At 49.1% G+C, this 20,932-nt stretch overlaps 1 protein-coding gene and 2 non-coding genes across 5 annotated transcripts in view; 2 read left to right on the plus strand and 1 right to left on the minus strand.

The window, feature by feature from the left end:
* The first annotated feature begins 3,751 nt into the window (after window positions 1-3,751).
* Window positions 3,752-3,824, plus strand: TRNAV-CAC. Its single transcript has one exon. It is a non-coding gene; the product is annotated as a tRNA-Val (tRNA).
* A 134-nt stretch (window positions 3,825-3,958) lies between these two features.
* Window positions 3,959-4,030, minus strand: TRNAG-UCC. Its single transcript has one exon. It is a non-coding gene; the product is annotated as a tRNA-Gly (tRNA).
* A 727-nt stretch (window positions 4,031-4,757) lies between these two features.
* DPP9 (dipeptidyl peptidase 9) overlaps window positions 4,758-20,932 on the plus strand; it is a 23,011-nt gene continuing 6,836 nt past the window's right edge. The window contains exons 1-13 of one of the 3 annotated variants that reach the window (XM_025196501.1): window positions 4,779-4,868; window positions 7,196-7,258; window positions 9,209-9,462; window positions 13,105-13,217; window positions 14,227-14,400; window positions 14,621-14,789; window positions 14,911-15,024; window positions 15,291-15,419; window positions 15,923-15,984; window positions 16,488-16,588; window positions 18,447-18,624; window positions 19,437-19,602; window positions 19,720-19,799. In XM_025196501.1, coding sequence (XP_025052286.1) covers window positions 9,240-9,462; window positions 13,105-13,217; window positions 14,227-14,400; window positions 14,621-14,789; window positions 14,911-15,024; window positions 15,291-15,419; window positions 15,923-15,984; window positions 16,488-16,588; window positions 18,447-18,624; window positions 19,437-19,602; window positions 19,720-19,799 — 1,509 coding nt within the window. In that variant the 5' untranslated portion in view covers window positions 4,779-4,868; window positions 7,196-7,258; window positions 9,209-9,239. Of the gene's footprint in view, window positions 4,869-7,195; window positions 7,259-8,806; window positions 8,823-9,208; window positions 9,463-13,104; window positions 13,218-14,226; window positions 14,401-14,620; window positions 14,790-14,910; window positions 15,025-15,290; window positions 15,420-15,922; window positions 15,985-16,487; window positions 16,589-18,446; window positions 18,625-19,436; window positions 19,603-19,719; window positions 19,800-20,932 lie in introns of those variants that run through there. The other 2 variants (XM_006017491.3, XM_025196502.1) reach the window with 2 other exon arrangements.

A 20,932-nucleotide genomic window follows, 5' to 3' on the forward strand; every position in this document is an offset into this window, starting at 1 on the left:
ATGTTCTCTTGTAGACTGGCCACCGGCTTTCTCAATACTGTGTCACGCACATACGCCTCGGGCTGTGCTCGGAGGACCACCCGGGGTAAGACGGCTGGTGGACAAGCTGTGTGAGCACCCTGTTGCTGGCTGCAGGGGAACAACATTGGAAGGATTTAACAAAACATGCTAACACAGATGAGGCTCCCGGTCCGGAGTCCGGTTAAGGATCTTAATTAAGATGCAGGTTGTGCTTCAGTTACGAATCTCGTTTGGGGTATTATAGAAAATTCACGTTGGAAGGGACCTCAGGAGGTCACATCTGGTCCAACCCCCTGCTCAAAGCAGGACCAGCCCCAACTACATTATCCCAGCCAGGGCTTTGTTGAGTCAGGCCTTAAAAACCTCCAAGGATGGAGATTCCCCCACCTCTCTAGGTAACCCATTCTAGTGCTTCACTACCCTCCTAGTGAGAAAGTTCTTCCTAACATCCAACCTAAACCTCCCTTGCTGCAGCTTGAGACAGTTGGTCCTTGATCTGTCATCTGCCACCACTGAGAACAGTCCAGCTCCATTGTCAAACCCCAGATTTAAAATAATGCAATGCACGAGCCAGGCCCCCAAAATCATGAGATCAGCTTTAAAATCATGAGACTAATAAGCGCCAACAACAGCATGTTCAGGTGGGCTTTTTAAATGTCCTTTCCAGGTCTCTGAGCCTTTGAGGGGCCCTGGCTTCATGTGTTCAAATATTTTCCTGGACAAAAGGCAGACATTTTGCAGCATGAAGTCAAAGGAACCAACTAGGTAAGAAGGTGCCCAGACAAGAAAGGAAAAGCAGTTGAGGATAATGTGCTGCAGGGCTAGAAAATGCTGTGGCTCATCCCGTGTCTTACCGACTCATTCTCACTCATGTCCAGCGAGACACTTGGGCAAACACATATTTTAACACACATGATTTTATTTCCTCCTCCACCCGAAATTCATAGCTCCCTGTGAATCAAAAGGATTGCTCACATGCTTCGAGTCATTCCTGTACAAGTGTTTTCCACAACCAGGGGCCTGGGACAGATGTAGCTTTGTAGGGAACCCGCCTGGGTACTGCGGTAGTGAGTGAGGCTTAAACCTAGAGAGTCGGTGATTCATTTAGTGTATCTCTCTGATGAGTCATTCTCCAGCTATGCTTTTCTATTTTAAAAGCACACTGAATTCCTGCACGTATTGTGATGTGTCCTTGAGGAGCATGAAGCCACTGAGAGAGTCCCTGCTCCATTCTCATGGTGACCTCCCTGAACAGACATCCCTGGGACTCGGTTCACTTTGCCATGTGCTGGGAGGAATTCAAACAGATCCTTCATCTTGTGATTGTTTCTCAGTAAGAGCTGCCTACGTGCACATAGACACTGTCATGCACTTGTGTACACACATGCACATGCACACCCTACACTCCTGAAGGAAGCCCTGATTGCCTTTTCCTCAGATCTTGCTTATCAACTGCTGCCCAAGGATGGACTTTGTGTGTGCACCCGGGCTGGGCCAAGCTGGCAGGAGGACGGCTAGAAGGCACCAACCCTGCTGTTGTGCACAACGCACAAGTCTGCACAGGACACGCAGTCTCTGATTTCTGACTTCTCTTTTGGTGAGCAGCAGGTTTCTTACGCTGCGCATCAGAGTTAGCACATCAAAGCCCAAGCTCAGCCCTGGGCCAAGCCAGCACCATGGCTATTGATGTCAGTGTGGTGCCACCTCTGCTCACACCAGCCCCGAGCCGGATCTCTGGATCTCTTCCCATTGGTAGGTGTTTTGCGCAGAGATCAGAGGGGGTTAACTCGGGGCAGCTTCGTGAGCTGCGGCTTATCCTGGGATCTGGCTTCAACTTGTAACCCGCAATTCAAGCTCACGTTTAAGAATGACTAAGAACTCTCTGGCCCGGCTGGTAGCAAGTGAAACCTTAGGGCAAGCTGGCGCAGTACCGTCTGCTTGAGGGCTGGTTTACGTGGCAGGGGACAGACTCTGATCCAGGCACAGGGAAGAGCTGCTGGACCACAGTGCCGAAGGTCCCTCTTGCTGCTCCAGAGTCTGGCATTGCAGCCTGCCCAGAACTGCTCCTCTCGTGGCTTTCCGACAGCAGCAGGCTCCTCTCGCCCTCTCCATCCAAGACAACAGCTGCTTTTCACAGCCCCGCAAGCTCCTTTCCCTGCACTGGGCTGCAGGGGCCTCAATGGTGCTGTGCATTCAAGTTTTGGGTTGTAGCCGTGTTAATCTAAGGATGTAGGCAGGCAAGGTTCTTAGGGTAGATGTGATATCTTTTATTAGATTACTCCATTGGTCTAAGAAAAGATACCACATCTACCCAAAGAACCTTGCTTCCCTTTCTGAGGCTTTGGCCTTTAGTGGCTGCTCAGGAGCCCAAAGCCAAAGCTTTCCCGGCGGCTCAGCCAGCTGCTCACCTTTCATCCTTGCTCTTCTACCGACACCTGGTGGCAGCTGCATCCAGGAGAGGGGCCCTGGCTGCGGGATCCGTGCACAGCAGGAACAATGCAAGAACGGGGCTAGGCCCTGGCTGCACACCTAGGATATAAGCTGTGGCAGCAACAGGGCTTTGCACCAGGGCTGCCTGCTGCCTTCATCCCAGTGTGGCCCCTTGATGCTGCCTAGCTTGGGGGCCAGGCTTCTTAGGGTTGGCTTGTCCAGGATTCAGAGCTGCAGGTCTTACCTTTGGATGCATGCAGTCAAAGGGCGCTTGGACCCTGCCCCTGGGTCTGACTGCGACCAGATCTTTCTTGCCAGGAGGGCGGTAAACCAGGCAACCCGCGGTACGCTTACACCAGTGTTTCCCAACCAGTGTGCTGCAGCACAAAAGCGTGCCGTCAAAAATGAACAGGCGTGCTGCAGAATTTTGCCATGGCAATGAGCTGCAATCGGTATGAGGATGGGGAATGCCTTAAAAGGTGTGCTGCGGAAAATTGTTATTAAAGTAAGCGCGCCTTGAGCTGGAAAAGGTTGGGAAACAGTGGTCTGCACATTCATTAGATATGTAGTTGGTTTAATAAAAGGTATCATCTCTGAACCAGGAGCCATGGGAGACTGGTGCCACCTTAATCGGGGGGGCACATGCCCCCCCTGTGACCAGTCCGGCCCACTTGGAAGGGGTCCCCCCACAGCCGATCTCGCTGCTCGGGTTCCCCCCCGTGGCTGATCGCTGCAGTCGCTTTGGGGAGCAGCTGCAGCGATCGGTCAGTGCTTGCAGGGGGGGCACCGGCGCTCCCACCTGCCCCCCTGCCCATTGCGTAAGTGGCCGGTCAGGGGGTGCACCGGCGCTCTCAAGGGATGCACGCGCACCCCCGTGTACCTCCTATGCATCGCCACTGCCAAGAGGTCTAGAGTTTTGCATTCCTTAGATAATGTGCACCTACTTTACTAGTCCCTTGACAAAGGCCTAATGAAATGCGCAGCGTCTAAAGTTACGACATGACCTAAAGTTACAGCGCATTAGTGCCGGCGCCGTTATTTGGTCATGCTTACTGCACATTCGCCTCATCACACTGGTTTGTCTGTGACTCATGTTATGAGGCGAATGCGCATTAAGTCTTGTGTAGATGCCCCCAGAGAGGCTGGGATGAGACAGCAGGGGGGGCTGAGCCGGACCCTTGGGACCGCAATTCTCCCTGCTGCTGTGCCGCCGCCCCGGGAGCGCCATAGACCCGGAGCAAGCGTTGCAATATCCTCTAGTAGAGCTGCAAAGCAGCGGGGCAGCGGACAGGCACCACCGGTTTCCGTAGTGTAGCGGTTATCACGTTCGCCTCACACGCGAAAGGTCCCCGGTTCGATCCCGGGCGGGAACACGTGTCTAATTTTTCCCCCCCACCCCCGAGTGTGTGCTTTTTCTTGCCCGGGAGGGGAGGAGAGGGGAGGGGGTTGCCGCCCCCACGCGGGGTAAAAGGAGAACGGCGGCGGGCAGAAAGAAAAAGCAACGAACTGCGTTGGCCGGGAATCGAACCCGGGTCAACTGCTTGGAAGGCAGCTATGCTAACCACTATACCACCAACGCGGCGCTGAACGGTAGTGTGCCGCCGGCCTACAGGAGGCTACGCCTGGCTATGGGTCGTACCATTATAATATGCGCGGGGGGGAGGGAGAGGGAAACGACAAATTCAACCATTTCTGAGGGACACTAAACTCTCTCCCAGACTCAAAACGAAGCGGCTCGGCTGCCTCTCTCTCTCTCTTTCTCTCTCACCGCGAACTCCCCCTCTCGGCCGGAGAATGGTGCCGTCCACTTCGAACCGCCTTCCCTCCACACCCTCGGGGCACTGGCCCCGCCCCCTCTTCCCCTGACGCGGGGAAGACCCCGGTCCCTCGTCCCTACATCCCGTCAGGGCCGGGAGCGGCTGAAATCCGGCCGGGAGCCCCCTCAGGGGGCTGCTGAGGAGAGGCAACGGCCTTGCCCTGGCACCAGAGGGACTGGTGTCCCCCCACCACGGTGTCACCGGCCAGGCCGCGGCCCCCCTCGGTGGGGCTCCTGTCAGGGGTCGCTTCCTCTTAGGCTCCGTCCTGCTGAGGATCTCGATTTCGGAGCACGACTTAGAGGGCTGAAAGCCAGGCTTCGGCAGGCGAGACGGTCACGACGTTACCAGTACAATCGGCCGAGTTCCGCTTGGGGGCACAAACGTCCCGCCGCATCTATTCGCTGAATGGAAGGAAAGCAAAGAGATCCCCAGGAAGCCCCCCCCGAGCGGCAGGTGTAACGGAGAAGGGTCCCGTGGCGCTGACGTGTTGCTTTCTCTCTTCCCATCTAGTTTCCTGTCCCGTTGGAGGCTCGCTGAGTAGTTAATGCAGAAGATAAAGAGGGTGCGTCTGGAAAACGAGACTGCAGGAAGCTGGAGAAGGTAACGTTTCTGGTCTTCGGCATCCAGCAGGGTGGACCCGTCATCGGGTGACTGCTGGATATAAACCTCAGCCTGCTTGTTGTGCCCGTGGAGACATTGTCTAAAAGTCCTTTTAGTGCCTGAAATGCTTGCAAAGGTCAACCCTTTCCAGCTGGCAGGCTTTACGTGCTTTTATTTACGCACGTACCCTTCCTTTTCCATAGTTTCATGGTTGGTCGGGTCAGAAGGGACCTGAGCAGATCATCAAGTCTGACCCCCTGCCATGGCAGGAAAGAGTATTGGGGTCAAAAGATCCCAGCAAGGTGTCATCTAGCCTCCTCTTAAAGACCCCCAGGGTAGGAGCCAGCACCACTTCTCTTGGAAGTTGGTTCCAGATCCTAGCAGCCCTGACTGTGAAGTAGCGCCTCCTGATGTCTAGTCTGAATCTACCCTCTGCCAGCTTGTGACCATTATTTCTAGTCACTCCTGGGAGTGCTCAGGGGAACAGGGACTCCCCCAATGCCTGCTGGTCCCCTCTGACTAGTTTGTAAACGGCCACTAGATCCTCCCTCAGCCTTCTCTTGTGGAGGCTGAACTGGTTCAGGTCCCTCAGCCTCTCCTCGTAGGACCTGCCCTGCTGCCCCCTGACCATGCAGGTGGCCTCCTCTGGACCCTCTCAATGCTGTCCACATCCCTCCTGAAGTGCGGCGCCCAGAACTGGATGCAGTACTTCAACTGCAGCCTGACCAGTGTCGCGTAGAGGGGGAGGATCACCTCCTTGGGCCTGCTTGAGATGCATCTGTGGATGCACGACAAGGTGCAGTTAGCCTTCCTGACCGTGTCCCCACACTGTCGGCCCTTGTTCATTTTGGCATCAGTAATAACTCCGAGATCCTTTTCTGCCTCTGCACTGACGAGAAGGGAGTTCCCCACCTGTAGGGCTGCTGCTGGTTCTTCCTCCCCAGGTGCAGCACCTTGCACTTAGTGTTGAAGCCCAGGTGCAGTACCCTGCATTTGTCAGTGTTGAAACCCAGGTGCAGTACCCTGCACTTGTCAGCCTTTCCTTTCTCTCTCTCTTCTGTAGCTTTATTACATTTTTTCCTGCACCTGACTTTGAAATGAAACTTGGATGTAAGCCTGCAGCCAGGGCTGTCCCCAAGGGAGGGCATGAATCAGGGTGACTGCCCCGGGCCCCTGAGTGGCCGCGGCAACTCCCCACTGCCACTGGCTTCATGTCCGGCCGCTTGGCACCCCCTCTGCTCCCCGCTGAATCTGCCACCAGCTTCCTTGCATCTGGGGGTGGGGTCCCACACAAGCTGATTTGCCCCAGGTCCTGCACCCTGCTCTGGTCCTCTCTGCTTGCAGTCACCTTGCCTTGTCAGATCTAGCAGATTAAACCTGGCTGGCTGGTATGTTTGGAGACTCCCAAAGAAGATGCAAGTAATGAGAGAGAATGGGTTGAGTAGCACAGTCAGGATGACTTTTTCCTCTGAGTCAGTATCGAGTCAGTGTCTCAGCACGATAAGGGACTCCACAGTTTTACATCTGGTGTTGCAAGGCACGCGAGTTGTGCTGTGTAGCTGCCAACAGTTCCAGAGCTCAGTCTTTACCAGGAAATTGTTTAAATCTGGTGTCTTGGCCAGACTCCAGTCCAGGTAGATTCATCCAAAAATTCCCACTGCTGTCCCAGTTTATAGGAGTTATACTTCCCTTCCTTTCCTAGAGCCACGTGCTTCATTTTGCCCCACCAAATGGCTGCATTTCATTGTTGACTCCATGATCCCTTCCTGTTTACTTCTTAGCCTAATCTTTGCATAGATCTCAGACTTTTGGATGGACTGTGGGAATTTACAATAGCATCATCTGGCCTCTTTGCTGTGACATGCTGAAATAATTGAAAAGTGACGGCTTTTTTGTCTTGATGAGTGTATTCTTGATGCAAAATGCACCAGCAGGACATGATACCAGGACTCTGTTGTCCAATTGTTAGCACTAGCTTTCAGTGGGGTGGCTGGTTGTGAGGATGAGTATTAGGGATGTGAATGGACTGTGTTCAAGTTAAGTTGTTGAAACCTGAGCTGGCCTTGGAAACTCCTTTTGTGCAGAGCAGAGTTGTTTGAATGCTACCATCACTGCCTTTGAAGGGGTTTCGCCAGCTGGGTGGGAAGAGCTGTCTTGTGGAATGTTATTAGTGTCCTGAAAACCCTTTTGATTTATCAGCTGAGCAGACTTGGCCCAAACTGTAGTGGGATCTGGGAAGAGGAGTGTAACTGCTAGATTACTGCATCTGCTTTTAAATCCTTGTGCTGTCCCCGCTGTGTTTCTGATAGATGGCGTTTTGTTTTCAGGCTTGGCTTTTTGTTCTGAAAGAGGCCAGGAGACTGACTCGAATTGCTCCTGCCACACCCAGGGTATGTGAAGCTGACAGACTTGAGGCTGTTGATATTATGCAAGGTTTATGGGGGAGAGTTTGTTAAAGCTTGATTCAGTGTTTTCCACTGCGGATTTACCTGAGCTGCCTGTCATGCTCTCGTTGCAAGGTCCTGCACTTCATTTGTTTTCAAGCTGTGATTTTGTTGTTTTTCTGCTGGGTGGTTGGTATCAGGAGTGGGGGGAGGGTTTTTTTTCCAGAGCTGCTTTGTAATGTTTTCACATCATATGTGCTCATAGTGCAGCAATCAGGGTCTTGGGAAGCTGTTATGATATTTGTTGCCTTAAATTCTGTCTGCCACCTACAAGGAAGCCCAGCTTATTTCAGGTATGTTGTTTCAGTGAGGAGAGTAATCTGGTCTGATGGTCATGCAGAACCTACTACTCGGTGGATGACCACCGCAGTAGATGGTATGTTTTGCATGACTACCTGTCTAATCTTAGGTTAGTCTCTTCAGAAGAGATTTGAGGAGGGATTTTACAGGCTTTCTTTTTCTGTCTTGCTTGACATCAAGAGGTTTTTGAGCAGGTGACAACTGAGCTGTCATTGTGTTGGTTAGAGCAGAATTGATGATCCAGTCAAATGAGATGAAGGTACAAGTGAAAACATTCCTTTAGATCCTGGAAAGTGGAAGATTGGTTCATAATAATACAGAAAGAACAAAAACAAATTCTTCTTTTGTTTTGGGATTTGTTGTGTGTGTGTGTGTGTGTGTGTGTGGTTTCTGAATGAGAACCACCTGTAAATCCCCTTATTGAGAGAGTATACAGACATTTTGTATGGAGCTGCATTGCATTTTTAGGATTGGGTGTCTGTTTTGTACTAGTGTAACACTCAAGTGTGGCAGTTGCTTCGTGGAATCTGTTCTCTGTCAGAATGCTGCCAAATCTCTCTAAGCAGCAGGCTGCATTCATTTGTGAAAGAAACGTGTGGCTTGGAACAGACTTCCATTTCAGTCAGGGTGTTTAGAACCCAATCTTTCTTTTATTCTTCATGAACCTTACTCCTAGAAAGTTGCCACCCTTATGCCAACATGTGAATAGCTAAGAAGGGCTAGAATGGGAGATGTGGGGCTAGTGCTGGAGTGTTGTATGGCCATGTCATTTGGGGAATGAATCTGTCCCTTGGAAGAAGTCTGGCAAGTCAGCTTGCTCTTGGACTATCTGGTTCTGCTCACTGGACCTCAGTAGAGTTTGGAGGTCCTTCCTCACTGAGCCTTCCTCTGGCATACAGTCTCCAACCATGCCTGATGTAAGGTTGATCACGCCCTCCTTTATAAGCAAAGGCTTGACAATGCAGATCTCGAAGTTCGTAATGACTAGAGGAGCAGGGCTGGGTTTTATCTAAAGTGATAACTGCTTCTTTGGAAACCTGTGGACTGGTTGTGCTGCATTATGAAGACTGCCCAGAGTCTGCAATGCCTGCTGTTTCTTCATCCTGCAGCCCAGTCAGTTGCTCTTTTACGCTCCTGTTTTGACAGCTGTCCCACTTCACTTCTGATTACAAGATCCCTGCAAGGAAGCCAAGCATTATGCCTCATTCAGGTCAGGATCAGGACTTAACTTTTGTATGCTCAGGTCAGATGTTGCAATCTCAATATCTGTACATCACATTTGACAGGATCTGTCCCAGTGTATTTCAGTTCAGTCAAACTGAGTAAACATTTGCTACAGCAGGTGTTCTCCTGCCCTGATTGTTTTTTAAGAGGTGATTTGTTTCTGGAGGAAGTCCTGGAGTTGAGTCTTGCCTGTGTGTGGGAGATGGATTACTCTTTTTCATGCGGCCCTGTTTAGTATGTGACCACAGAAGTAATTTTAAGAGCCAAAGCTTCTCAAGGGGCACATGGCCTTTGCAATTAGTTGGCCCCTGTAAGTAGATGGAGTGTGCTGCATCCCTTCCAGCTAATGATCTCCCTTGCTTTTTTTCTCAGTTTCTTGACCAGTTCTGAAGGGGAAGAGAGGATGACTGCAGTGGATGCGCTGTCGGACAGTACTGAAGTTGTTGAGATGGAGGATGTGCCTTCCCAGTTCCAGGTGCAGAAGCATTCATGGGATGGGCTGCGTGACATTATTCATGGCAGCAGGAAGTATTCGGGCATGATCGTGAACAAGGCTCCCCATGATTTCCAGTTTGTCCGGAAAACTGAAGAATCCAGCCCACATTCTCATCGTCTGTATTACCTAGGTAAGTCCGGCTTCAGCCATCCCCCTGTATTGTTCAGTCTCATTTGGTGTTGCTAAGCATTTGTGTGTCTATCACCCAGATAATTTTGGCTGGCCAGTCCCCTTCTTTGTCCTGTAGTAGCTTGGCTGTAAGAGGGGGTGATGGTCGTGGGTTTAGAGTACTTGACTGGGACTCAGGGCATCTAGAAGCAGTTTCTAGCTCTGTTGTGAGCTTCCTGCCCCGAGCTGGGCAAGCATTTCAGTTCCTCATACTTACTCTTGCCTACATTTTCTCTGTCTATTTTGACTGGAAGCTGTTCAAGTCAGGGACTTCCTTATTTATTTATGCCCAATGCTTGGCATAAGAGAGTTCCACTCTGGCCCTCTGTGCTGCTGTAATGTACATTATCATAAGGTCCTTCCCTTCATCTTTTAGGTGGACATGGCTCGGTCATGAGTTATGGCTATGGGGTGTTTGATTGACTGTCCAGTTGACTTTCCAGATTGCTCCCAATGGTTTCAGTGTTTTTGCAAACTCCATGCATTTCACTGATTTGAGGAGGTGATATCAGTTTATTCATAGAGACAGTAAATTGTTTTTCTCACTGCTTCATGAAGTGGAAGGGATTTACATTGTGGGTGTGTTTCAGAGATGAGGCAATTGTAAAGCGCTTTCAGGAGGAGAATGGATCTGTTAAATAAGAGTAAGGTATTAATAGTATTTTCCACAGAACTATCTCTTGTTTTTGAAGATTTGGGAGAAGGTAGATCTTTGAGCTATACCAGTCTAGAGCTACAGCTAATTTAGCAACAGAGTTAAATACAGTGGGTAGACTTTTAGAAAGGCTGGATAATGTTATGGTCAGTAACATGTGAAGTTCTACATGCAGTGCTCTATGCAGCTGGCTGTGCTGTCTTGCAATGATGCCACTTCTCTTTCAAGCATTGGGTGTTAGCCACTGCTGCCAGCATGATACTGGGTTTGATGGATGAGTAGTCTGATCTCTCATGGCAGCTCAAGTGAACTGGTTTGTTGTAGTCCCCAGCAAATTTTCATTGAGAAATACTAACAGAGCAGGCACCCTGCAAACAAAATTGAATAGATGTGTTAAAACAGCAGATGGATTCCTTGTGGGAAGTGAAAACCACGAGGGCTTCCTTTTGTCCAGACATCAACACCAAATTGGCTTTGAGACCCCTGTGGTACTGGTGAAAGTGATGAAAGTTAGACACTTATCTAGATGACTGGCTTACAAGTTGTATTTGGTGTTAGCATTTTCCCATGGTGTGAAGAATTTGCAGTCCATCTTCCTGTTGGAATCCTGCTGGGGCCCTGCAGTGAAATGACTGTGACAGTTCAAGTAGTTGGGCTTAGATGACGTAGTGCTGAGCTTTGACATTTAACATTCGTTGTTCCTCAAGAAGTTTATGGAACACAAGAGCAGGTTGGATTGTTGGCCAGTTATTAATATGATGGCAAAATCTCTTATCTTTTTGAAGCCTTCTCACAGCACAGGATAAAAGCTTCTTACTTTCACAACCTCAGTGAGCAGGTGTTGAATTGGCCACTTTATTTCTGAATAAGGTATCATTAGAAAGCTTGGTTCTGGGCTACACAATAGCATAACTATGGGTGGGTAAGAAGTGCATCTGCCCTGGGCACCAAGTTAGGAGGGGCTCTAGAATTGCGCCCACCCCCCTCAGAGTCTGTACCCTGTCCAAAACAATCCCCAGTTTCTGCTGCTTTAAAAGCAACAGTCAGGGTGGGCACAGCATGCAGTGGCAGCAGCAGCTCAACCAGGGACTTTTATGAGCTCCCAGCATGGGTTAGACTGCTGTCCTCTACCCCTAGTTTTGAACCTGCACGTGCCCCACAGCTGCTGTCCATCAGAGTTTGCCCCCGGCACCAGCTCTGCTTAGGTCATGTCTCTGAGGCTACAAGATGTCACTTCTTACAGATAGGCTTAAAGGGAGTCTGTAAGTATTGTCCCCAGTCTGGCATAAGTGTTGCCTTAAGATTTAGCATGGATTTTGATGTGCACATGCTGAGGAGGGGGAAGAGTACATTTCTGCTGTTTGCTCTTTGGACACATTTGTTATCAGAGCTGAGCAGCTTCTCTACATCACGGAAGGGCCAAAGCTCGGAGTCTCAGATTTGTAGGCAATCCTTTTTGCAAATATCAATGATAGATAGTGCAGAGTCATCCTAGATGCTGCTAATGCAGTATAAGAACTTTAAGGGCATCTGGAGATTCACATGTTACTGCAGTCCCAGCCATTTAAAATGCATCTGTAGTCATATCTTGGTGTTCCTGACTACAGCCGGCTTGGACATCTTATATCTTTCCCAAGGAAGGTCCCTGTAGGCTCTCATGTTGTATCATGGCAGATGCTGCTTATATTAAACACCACATGCTCAGCACTTCAGTGTTTCTGTCTCTCTGAGGACTGTGTGCTCGCGTGTTGCTCTGCTTCTCGGGTCCTTATTAATATTTCAATTTTCATTTTGCTAAAGCGAGTGCAGCACCAGGTTAACAGGCTCAGAGGCTGCAGTAATCCTTTCCTGTGCAGAACAGATGCACCATTCGCAGTAGCAGGGCAGGTGTCCCTCCCCTGCTGTCCTGGGACAATATTGAGTCTTGATTATAATAAGCTCCCATCTGGAAGGGTGCAAGGCAAATTCGTTGGCTCAGTGACACCACAGACGGAGCCAGCACCAGGGCTAATGTTGCTACTGGCATCTGGGCCAGCTCTGGTAACGTGTTTGACCTTGGCTGCTCACTGTGGTGGCTCTGCGCCTTTTCACAAAGTAGCTGACCAGGCAACATAGCTGGCACCACAGGTGCCACTCCAAAGAGGTCAAGGACTGATTGACATGGTTGTGTGCAGGAGTTGTCCCTCCCCTTTCAGATTGAGGAACAGGAGGCCCCCACTGCTATTACCCAGGCTGTGCCTCTGCCCACGCAAGAGCCGGAAGGCATTATATCGCAGACTGGCAGGGTTTGTTTGAACAGCCTGTTCTTTTAGCAGGTCATTGTCCTGCTGAGGAATGTTTGGAAGGTTCCACCCACTGAGTCGCATAGGTAAGGGCAGAAGCTCTCCAGAGAGAGTTCATCTAGAGAAATGGTTCTCAACCTTTTCAGACTCAAGGCCTCCCTCAGAAAATGCCAGCTCTTCCACTCTTTTCTGTCTACAGAAAAATAACAGACTAGTTCTTCTGTTGCAAAGAACACAAAAAGTCCAAAACAAGTTAGACTGTTTCTGATGCTGTGGATTCCTATTTGAGATTTCTGGGTTTATCTTGTGAATCATGTTGGCACACCTAACTGCTTATGTTGTGTGGTAACTCATGGCATCCTTGAAAGGATGTCAAGGTACCCCAGTTGAGAACCACTGAGCTAAGGTGTGAGCTGAGCAGCAGGTAAAGAAGCAGCCAAGCTGAACCAATACCTTGCCGAAGAAAGCTTTGCTTAATAAAGCTAAAGCATTTGGATACTACCTAGTGAGTGGATTGTGGGGAGCAGGTTGGAAAAGGTGCCTGATTAGTATCACCCAAAACATCTGGTTCTAAGTAGTTAATAACATGGCCTTAATTATTACCTGTCCTGGGCACACCTAGCTCTGGTGAAATGCCCGCAGTAAACTGTTTTTGTTCTTCCAACAGGGATGCCATATGGTAGCCGGGAGAATTCCCTCCTTTACTCAGAGATTCCCAAAAAGGTACGGAAGGAGGCCCTGCTGCTCTTGTCATGGAAACAGATGCTGGATCACTTTCAGGTGAGAGGAGATGCAGGAGGTTCTGTGCCATGGCAGTCCTTGTGGGGGATGCTGGCTGACAGTCGGACACTGGAGAGACAGCTAGTGTGGTGTGTACCGCTCTGCTCAGCTGTTGGAGTGCAGCAGCCTGGTTGTACCACACCGAGCAGAATGGGAACGCGTGTATCCTCTATAATATGGGATAGTGTTGGTCTGCCAGCATGGATCAGCTGGTGGTATCAGAATATGTTTGACTGTACACAGTGTTCTACCTCCAGTTAAGATGGGACAACAGATTGGAGCTCTGGGTTTCTTGCCTAGGCCCCGTACTTGGCCTCCCTCCCTCCCACTCCATTTGAATGTCTGTATTTAATAACTGCCTTTATAACAGGGATGCAGTGGGGCTCCTCTGTTGTACGTTTCCATTGCCAGTTCATCTCAAGTAATTCATTCAGGAAGGGTAACACACAATTGCCCGGTACTAGGCCGCCATTTATAATGAGAGGGTGCTGGGGAGTGGCAGGGCCTGGTAGGATGGGATCACGTTGGTCTTGCTTTCCTCTATCCAAGGGGTCTGTTAAGCAGATTTAAGGGGCTTAGAGTCATATATGGATCTTTGAGTGCCCTGGAAGCGAATGCAAGATTCCTGAAATAGTGATCATTTGCAGTGTCTGACATGGAAACTCTTTGTGAGAGGATGTAGGTGGTGTTAGGTTAATTGACTGCACCTGGTTTGCATAAATAGAGTAAGTGGCAGCTGTCTTGTGCTTAAGGTGGAAATGCCACTCAGTCTGCATATCCAGGCCTTTGGCTTTGATCTAGAAGAAAGCATTGTCTGGGAGAGGGGGGTGTATGGTCTTTAGAGTCCCACCTGTGTTTAAAGATCAGTGCTCTGAGTTGCATTATAGGCTTGTTGGCTGCATTTAGCTGGTGGGTCACGTTTCAGCCACTCATGGATTAGCCGATCTCATTAATAAAGCATTGCTGCCCCTTCAGACGTGCAGATTCTCTCTCTTTCATTCCCTGTCAGGCGACCCCTCACCATGGGATGTACTCTAGGGAAGAGGAACTGCTGAGGGAGCGCAAGCGTCTTGGGGTCTTTGGAATCACTTCGTATGACTTCCACAGCGAGAGTGGCCTTTTCCTCTTTCAGGCCAGCAACAGCCTCTTTCACTGTCGAGATGGGGGCAAGAATGGCTTCATGGTGAGTCTGCCAACAACTGGGCATAGTTTGAGAGATGGCAGGCCAGCACAACATTCTTATGGTGGATGCTTCTCAGGTTGGGTCCTGCCTCTGGCTTCCCGTTGAGGCACGCTTTTGAGCCCTGGTTCCATCATGGGTGCGCTAGAACCATCTCTTGGGCCTTTGTTCAGCTCAGAGTTGAAAGCAGAGCTGGTACAGAGCACGTGCCTTCTTATCACAGGTGTCTCCTATGAAGCCACTGGAGATCAAGACCCAATGCTCGGGGCCTCGAATGGACCCCAAGATCTGCCCTGCTGACCCTGCCTTCTTTTCTTTCATCAATAACAATGACCTGTGGGTAGCGAATATTGAGACTGGAGAGGAGAGACGGATGACATACTGCCATAAAGGTACCCAGAGTTCCCTCTAACCATCAAGAGACGAGTCCTTTCTTCTCGCAAGATTCTGATCAGGAAGCTTTACTCCTGCATTGCTCTTCCTGATTCAGCCCCTACTCTCCTCCCTTTACAGGCTTGTCCAATGTTCTAGATGATCCCAAGTCAGCAGGAGTAGCCACATTTGTCATCCAGGAGGAGTTTGATCGTTTCACAGGCTACTGGTGGTGCCCCACAGGTTCAGTAGAAGGTCAGTGTTCCCTCTTGGCCTTTGAGAGACTAAACTGTGTCAGTAACTTACTGACTGCTTTAAGGATCTGAGTTCCAGGTCATTTGTTTAGCGCTTATGAGCTGTAAACTAGTAGAATTTTCATGTGAATACTTACCAAAAGTTGCAGGGCTATAAGGGAAATGTGTGTGGAGAATTGCTAGACCTACTACAATAGTGCTCCATCCTAATGAAGAAAGGCAGTTGAGGATGTTAATGGCAAATAAACCTACTGTGTCTGTTTCTAGGCTCAGAAGATTTGAAAACGCTGCGGATCTTGTATGAGGAAGTGGATGAGTCGGAGGTGGAGATAATTCACGTTCCTTCTCCTGCTCTGGAAGAGAGAAAAACAGACTCCTATCGATACCCCAGGACAGGTGAGTGGAGTGCTGCAGAGCATCTGATGTTATTCCCAGCTCCTGTAGGCCAAAGCGGCAGCATCTGTCCTATCAGCTTTGCATTATTAATTTAGATGCTTACCGGGATATGAGGGAATCTCATAAATATTAAGGGCGATCTTAGTCTGTGAACACACAGCTCACTGCAGAAAGAAATGGCCAAATCTGTCTTAACAAAGGAGACTACAGTTGAGTGGGAAGCTGTCCCTTCGGGCATAGCCCTGAATACACAGGGAATTTATATCTTCTTTGACAAGGAATGACTGTGCACACACCTGCCTGCACAGGCAGATATACTTCTCCATGCATTCACAACAGAAATCTCAGCATAGCCATTCACTAGATGTACATTCACGCACAGCTAGCAACACCGAGTTCTTCTCTTGTTATCTAAAAAATGTCTGTTGTGCAAGCTAGGGGGGGTGCCCAGATTGCTTATCTTATCTGATCGTGGCATTCTCTCCTTGCTGCTTCCCTTCCAGGCAGCAAAAACCCCAAGATAACACTAAAGCTGGCAGAATTTCAAACAGACAGTCAGGGGAAGGTAAGTCATCTCTAGTCTCTGGAGAAGGAGGTTCAAGGGCATAGCACGTGAAGGGTGACTGCTGCTGAAGCTGGCCAGATTGTGCGGTCGCTGTTGGCACTTTGAAAGCAAAAGACAAAAGTCTTTGTGCCTGTGACACCCCTCTCACTGCTCTTCCTATTGATCTTTTGATCAAGGAACATGAATTGCTTTACCATACTGGGAAGATGTTATTCACCTCTTGGAGAAGTGAGGAGCGGGGCTTTGAGTGGGTGAACAGCACAGCTAAGGGTAGAACCCAGAAGCAGTCCTATGCTTGCATCCCCTGTGAGTGGATGCCAAAGCCATTATACTACAAGGGTCTCAAGATACCCCTTTGTTCTCTTCCCACCACAGAAGTAAAGCCCTGTGTCTGCAGTCCTGGTTCACTGATGCTGTTAGTCACTGCCTGCCATTTCCCCTGTTCCACCGAACTTCAGAGTAAAGTGGAACTTGCTGGTTTTATGTTCTTTCTTTTCTTGCAGATTGTATGTGCTCAGGACAAGGAGCTGGTGCAGCCCTTTGCCACGTTATTCCCTTCTGTGGAGTACATTGCACGTGCTGGATGGACCAGGGATGGCAAATAGTACGTAGGCTTTTCTACCAGGGGAACCCCCCTATCCATCCAGTTAATTGATCTGATGCAGCCACTTAATTTACTTTACAGTTTCCTGTAATGGGCCAGGCTTAAACCCACAAAAACCATAAGTCTCTGTGGTGCTTGACTCACTAAGATAATCCTGTTATCTTAGTCTATATTATAACTGACCAAATGGAGAAGAGAGCTTTGAGTTTTAAACCAGAACTGTGGCACTGTACACAATGTATGTTAAGTGTGCACTCCCAGAGAATTCATTTTTAAGCCTGTTACCAGAGCAGTTGAGTATAGATACATAGACAAAACTGTTGTGGTAAGAAATCAGGGTAACTGTAAGCAGTTGTATCACAGTACACTGTAATGCTTTATCTTGTCTCTGGTGTATTTGGTGTTGGTCATGGTTGGAGGAAATTGAAAAACTCCTATAATATACCCTGCCTTCTGTGCAGTTCTGTACAGAGAGAGGGTTTTTTTGGGAGCCTCTGTGAGTACTCTGTTTAGACCCGTGGGTTATCTTGGCAAAGCCATAACAGCTGGCTGTTAAGGATCAATGCGTGAATCCTATTGTGGGAATTCTTAGCTCTTGGCTAGATGGTGGGGGAGCCTCTTCTTTTGGGGAATGCTAATTTTCCCGGAGAGCACCTGGAGGATTTAGCAGCACGACTCGCTGCTTTTTCTTGACAGCATATCCCAGATTTGAAATTCAGGAAAACACTTAAGACCCCACAAAGGAAGGGGTTGATTTATCTACAAACAAGGACTGTGCAGTGTTCACTTGCCTTTCCCTGAACTCTCCAGCAAACATGGATGTTTTCACTTCCTGTGCTGGCTTATTTATGTTTCAGGTAGTTGCAGGACGCCATAGAGCATCTAAAAATAACTTTTCATGTGGTTCCAGTCATTTCAGAATAGCTGGACTTTCATAAATTTTGATTCGAAGGTTCACTTAAATTTTGGCTGTTTCAGTTCGAATCGTGTTTGTTATGGCTAGTTAACAATATCTGTTTTTAGAAGATTTGATTTCTGTGACCAATTGTTAACTGGAGCGTGAGGCTGCACTTTCCTCTGGCCCATTCTTTATCTTTGATTACTGCTCTCTGTGCTCTGGTGCTTGGTTTATATCACCTTATGCAGAAGCCCCAAGATGCCTTTCAGGTGGTACATGGTGCTTGCACAAGGGCTTTGCTGGGCTAGTGGGGGGTATTAATTCATGAAGCCCATGATGTGGTCATTATGGTATAGGGGGGGCATGCTCCTTCAGAAAGGTGGTATCATTTCTAACTCATAAAATCTCTGCTGCTGCATATTTAGCCCTAAGTGTATCCAAGTCAAGCAGTGGTCAACATGCCTCCCTGCAAGCCAGGAGGGCTGCAGTACAGCTCCACTTTGGAGAGTCTCCCTTGCAAGAGATGTGGTGTAGATGAGAGTAACTCCTTCAGTTTGCACCTGACCGTTGGTCAGTTCCTTTCCCCTTCGCAGTGCCCGCTGCAGACTGCTGACTGGTTTCTTTTTGCTTCAAGACCTTGTTGTATTAGAAACACCACTTCCTTTTCCAAGGAGACGAACGCTGTTGCAGCCAGTTAAATGACATCTTGCTGATTGTGCGTCCTTGTAAACGGACACACTCACAGGTCTGGCAGGCAGCTCGCCTCATGTTTACCTATCACATGCTGGCGTGCACTGGGATGCACATTCATTGGAAAGACTCCTAGAAATGTAAAAGGCAGCCAAGTGAGGGGGGAGCTTTGCTTTGGAAGCCTTCTCCCTGCCTTCCAGTGGAGGGAAGGAGAGAGTGTTAGTTCTGTGGGGGCAGACTGTTTCACCTTTACTCGCTCCTTCCTCTCAGTGCCTGGGCCATGTTCCTAGACCGTCCTCAGCAGCGGCTCCAGCTAGTCCTCCTGCCTCCAGCGCTGTTCATCCCGGTACCAGAAAATGAGGAGCAGCGCACTGAATTTGCCAAAGCTGTGCCAGAAAATGTCCAACCCTTTGTGATCTATGAAGAAACCACTGATGTGTGGATAAACGTAAGGGTGTAGGGCTGGACCAAGTCTCCCAGGTTCCTCCCCATCTTCTTCAGTATGTGGGGCATGCGCCCAGCTCTGCCCTTGCCCAGACTGGTTACCCTATCAGGCTGATGGTGTGTCCATGCCCTTTGAAAACCTTTTCAGGTTTAAGACATTAGGTAGCCCATGAGGCTGACAATGCAGCAGTGAAGGACTTCCTCTGTTGCCAATTCTAGTTTGGATAAGAAGAGACTGGAAGTTGCCATTTCTCCATGGGTTGGTAGCCACAGTGAAATGAGCTAGTGGGTCTGTTCCTTAGTTGACAGATCTCCATCCCTGGTTTCATTTGACGTGGTACTAATGAACTTCTTGATGGGAGTCTTGGCAGAGAAACCAAAAATGGAGTGAGCTCTGGGGGATGAACCATCCTTAACCTTAGACTTGGTTCATTGCTCGGGATTTGGGGAGCTCATCCGTATGATGGGGGCCATTAGCAGTGTCAAAGCAATGCCTGTTGTGGCATAAACAGGGTTGCAGGCCCCAGGGCTGTCAGGTGCCTCATGAGGAGCCAACATGCCCAGCTCAGCTGAGCTTTTGAATGGCTTGTCAGGCCCATGTTGTGCTAGGACACAGTACTTTTCCACCTGCACCCATTCACAGTGGTGCCAGGCTGGGTTGTGGGCTCGTATGGGCTTACCTTGCCATGTGGGCATAGGGTTGTCCTGTGGTGACAATGGAAAGCAAGGGTCAACCTTTCTGTACTGTGTCTTTATTTCCCTTCCTGTCTGAAGCTTCATGGCCATGTCTTTGTGCCTTTGTCTGTTGTCTGGTAGGTTCATGACATCTTTTATCCTTTTGTCCAAACGGAGGGAGAGGAGGAGGAGCTGTGTTTTATCCGAGCCAATGAGTGCAAGACAGGCTTCTGTCACCTGTACAGAGTCATGGTCCTTCTAAAGCAGGGCAGCTACGATTGGACCCAGCCATACGTCCACAACGAAGGTTGGAGCAAACCTCCCCGTGTGGTTGTCTCGTTTCACAATATTCCCTCTCCTCTAGAATTGTTCTCTCAGAAATTGGCTAGATAAGACACTCATTCTTGCCCTTCCTCCTTTCTAGATGACTTCAAATGCCCTATCAAAGAGGAGATTGCCCTGACCAGTGGGGAATGGGAGGTCTTGGCACGGCATGGCTCAAAGGTACAGGTTATTCTTGCATTCTCTTGCAGTGCTCTGGTTTTACACTTGCTGCCCACAAACCTGGCTTGCTCCTGTTGTTCCAGACGCCTGGGACCAGCTAGAACTACTTAAGCTTCATTTTGTTTCTAGCTTTCTTTTTTATTGCTGCCTTTGCTTTCCCCAGGAGTGCTGTAGCCTGGCGTACAGCGAGCTGATTGTCTTTTTAATCAGGCGCCTTATTGCTCCTTCTGGGAAACCACGTGAATGAGTCAGACCATAAAACGGGACTAGAGGCTGAGGTCCAATAGTAACAAATAGGCATTCTCTGAAAAGCTCAGGCTTGCCACTGGGTCGCAGCATTTTAACCCCAGGGTGCATTTGGGAATTAGGAATGTGCACTGGTGCTTGGAATGATCTGTTATCATCCAGCTGATCCCTCTGCAGAGCTCTTAGGAGGAGTTTGGCTGGCAAACTCGATGTAATTGCATTGGGAGGGGGCAGTATCTGTTCCTAGCACAGTAGCCAAATAGGAGTTTTAAAGCCCTTCTACTAGCTAGTCAAAGCCAGTTCTGTTTTGCTTTAGGCTCAGGGCTACTTAATATCTAATCTTTGTGCATCCCAGACTGTTTCAACGAACAGAAGCCTTATCTGTTCAGTCCCGTTTAATCTGGATTGTCACTCCACTCTCTCTTTGAAGGCATCTAGTTTCACACATACAATTACTGCTGCCTTTCCTCACTCCACAGTTAACCTTCTGTCCCTCCCCAGGTGAATTCTTACAGTTCAGGCTGTTCTTTTTGGCCAGAGCATTGCCCTTTACACGCTATGGCTGAAATCATGCTAGCAGCAATTATTTCAATTTCATTTGTTGCCCCGCAGGGTTGTGTCACAGTGTTCTTGACGAATTTAGCCGGTTAGTCCCACGTGCCCCCCCCCTCCCCCACCCCGGCCCCTAAAGAGTTGTGTTTTCCAAATGGTGCTGTAGTCCCCAACCAGGCTGGGCTTGGAATAGCTTTCAGTGTGTAGAAACCACTTTGGATGGAAAACAGTTTCGCTAACCTCTGCTAAAACTATATTTAAAATGGATGTTTAATGCAGTTTTGGCCTCTCCACTGCTGAGCCAGGTAGCTTTTAGAAACTGCTTTGTCTGGACT

This window comes from Alligator sinensis, unplaced genomic scaffold, assembly GCF_000455745.1.
Source record: "Alligator sinensis unplaced genomic scaffold, ASM45574v1 scaffold1295_1, whole genome shotgun sequence".
NCBI classification, from domain to species: Eukaryota; Metazoa; Chordata; order Crocodylia; family Alligatoridae; genus Alligator; species Alligator sinensis.